The 1,557-nt window shown below is 31.0% G+C and overlaps 1 protein-coding gene across 1 annotated transcript; it reads right to left on the bottom strand.

Annotated features, from left to right (window-relative positions):
* Window positions 1-1,067: 1,067 nt before the first annotated feature.
* Window positions 1,068-1,557, bottom strand: LOC110033214. Its single transcript, XM_020737122.1, has one exon. It carries the CDS (start codon window positions 1,489-1,491, stop codon window positions 1,246-1,248), a length of 246 nt encoding a protein of 81 aa, XP_020592781.1. The 5' UTR covers window positions 1,492-1,557; the 3' UTR covers window positions 1,068-1,245.

Genomic DNA, 1,557 nt, shown 5'->3' with positions numbered 1-1,557 from the left:
GGCTAAAGTTTTTCATGAATTTTCGTATGGGGATAAATTCTCCATAGAATTATTTGTCTGATCTTTGCGGCCTCTTGCATGAAACAAAAAAAAAAAAAAATTGAAATTAAAAGGAAGCCAGGTATCACAAATAATTTAATTAACTTTTATAAAATTAAACAAATAAAATAATAAATTTTCGTATCCCGAATTAAATATAGTTTTTGATAGTCCAAAATGAAGCTATTTCCACCATGCATAAGCCCAAAGTCCCTCTTCTCTGTATGTGTTTTTCACTTATTAGATTTATTTTGTTTGATAGTGAGGCATTAAATGAAAGCTTATTTTTTCTTAAATGAATTGCTTTTTTTTTTCATAGATTGATTCAGAGGAATGAAATTTGAGTCACCCTTCAATTTAGTGCTTGTAAAACCTTCTACTCTAAGGTCTGGATAATTTCTCTAGTATGGCCATTTCAGAACTAGTTGGCTATAACATAAAAGCTAAAAATAAAACTTCATGTTGTAGTTGTTCACCAAGTAGATTTTGTATGTTTAATAGATTCTACAAGCAACTTTAAATACAAGTTTGTCATGCTCTTGTGTTACACAATGCTATAATAATAAGTTTTATTTTATTTTATTTTTTTTATATCATTAGCTAAACATTTGAACCTTGAGCTCATCTTGGTAAGAAAAAAATTATTTTCTAAATTATTTATATCTTTAAAGGATTGATGTTGCTAAATATCTTACTAAAAAAATAAGGTTCGGATTATTTTTTTACAATTTGGGTTAGATTTGAGTTAATAAGCTTGAACCAAAGTTTAAAAATCCTATTTTGAATCTTATTGCTAATATGTTTTTCATAAGAAGTTTGCTAATATGTTTGCTATTTTTAAACATTCAGAGGTAAATTTTGAATGAATGGAGTCCTGCATACTCATTCAAACATTTACATGAAGAAAATTCATTTTTTAATATAAGAACAATTTCATCTAAAATAGGGCCTGCAGATAATTATGAGGCATATGGCACAATCGAATTTGGAGGAATAATCAACATCCCCTTTAATTTCATCCACACAGATAGCATAGAAAGGAGCACAATATATTGACATATGAAATAAAATTCTTAGTACATTAACAATTAAGTTAAGACTCTCGCAGGAAAAACATACAACATGCATAATCTCCATAAGAAAAATTAGGGAAAGGAAGAAACATCCTCAAGGAAAAAAGAAAAAAAAGAGTAGGAAAATGATCTATCAAGCTGAGAAGAAACCATTAAATGCAGCAAGAGAAAAAGAATTTCTGGGTTCTGTAGCATTCTTTTCAATACCATCCTTTACAAAGGCAAGTTGCTGGTCGAGTTTTGTTCCGATGGAGAAGAGAACAGAGGAGGCCACGGCTACAGTGGAGCTGAACTCAAACCCCTCATGTTGCTCTCCCTTCTCCCACTTTTTCATCCTCCTCTCAAAGTCTTCTGCGATGAAGGAAGCTATATCCGCCATTACTGGAGCTTGCAACAGAAATGGCTGCGAAATTAAGGTGTTTATGGCCGATCAATGTTTGAGTGG

The sequence above is a fragment of the Phalaenopsis equestris genome, unplaced genomic scaffold (genome assembly GCF_001263595.1).
Source record: "Phalaenopsis equestris unplaced genomic scaffold, ASM126359v1 Scaffold001113, whole genome shotgun sequence".
NCBI lineage: Eukaryota > Viridiplantae > Streptophyta > Magnoliopsida > Asparagales > Orchidaceae > Phalaenopsis > Phalaenopsis equestris.
Note: the sequence above shows the minus strand (reverse complement) of the source record. Positions and strands in the feature narration are given on the sequence as shown.

Bases quoted from the DNA above. Each gene is read 5' to 3' on its own strand.
- LOC110033214 (XM_020737122.1), bottom strand. From the start codon at position 1,491: ATGGCGGATATAGCTTCCTTCATCGCAGAAGACTTTGAGAGGAGGATG.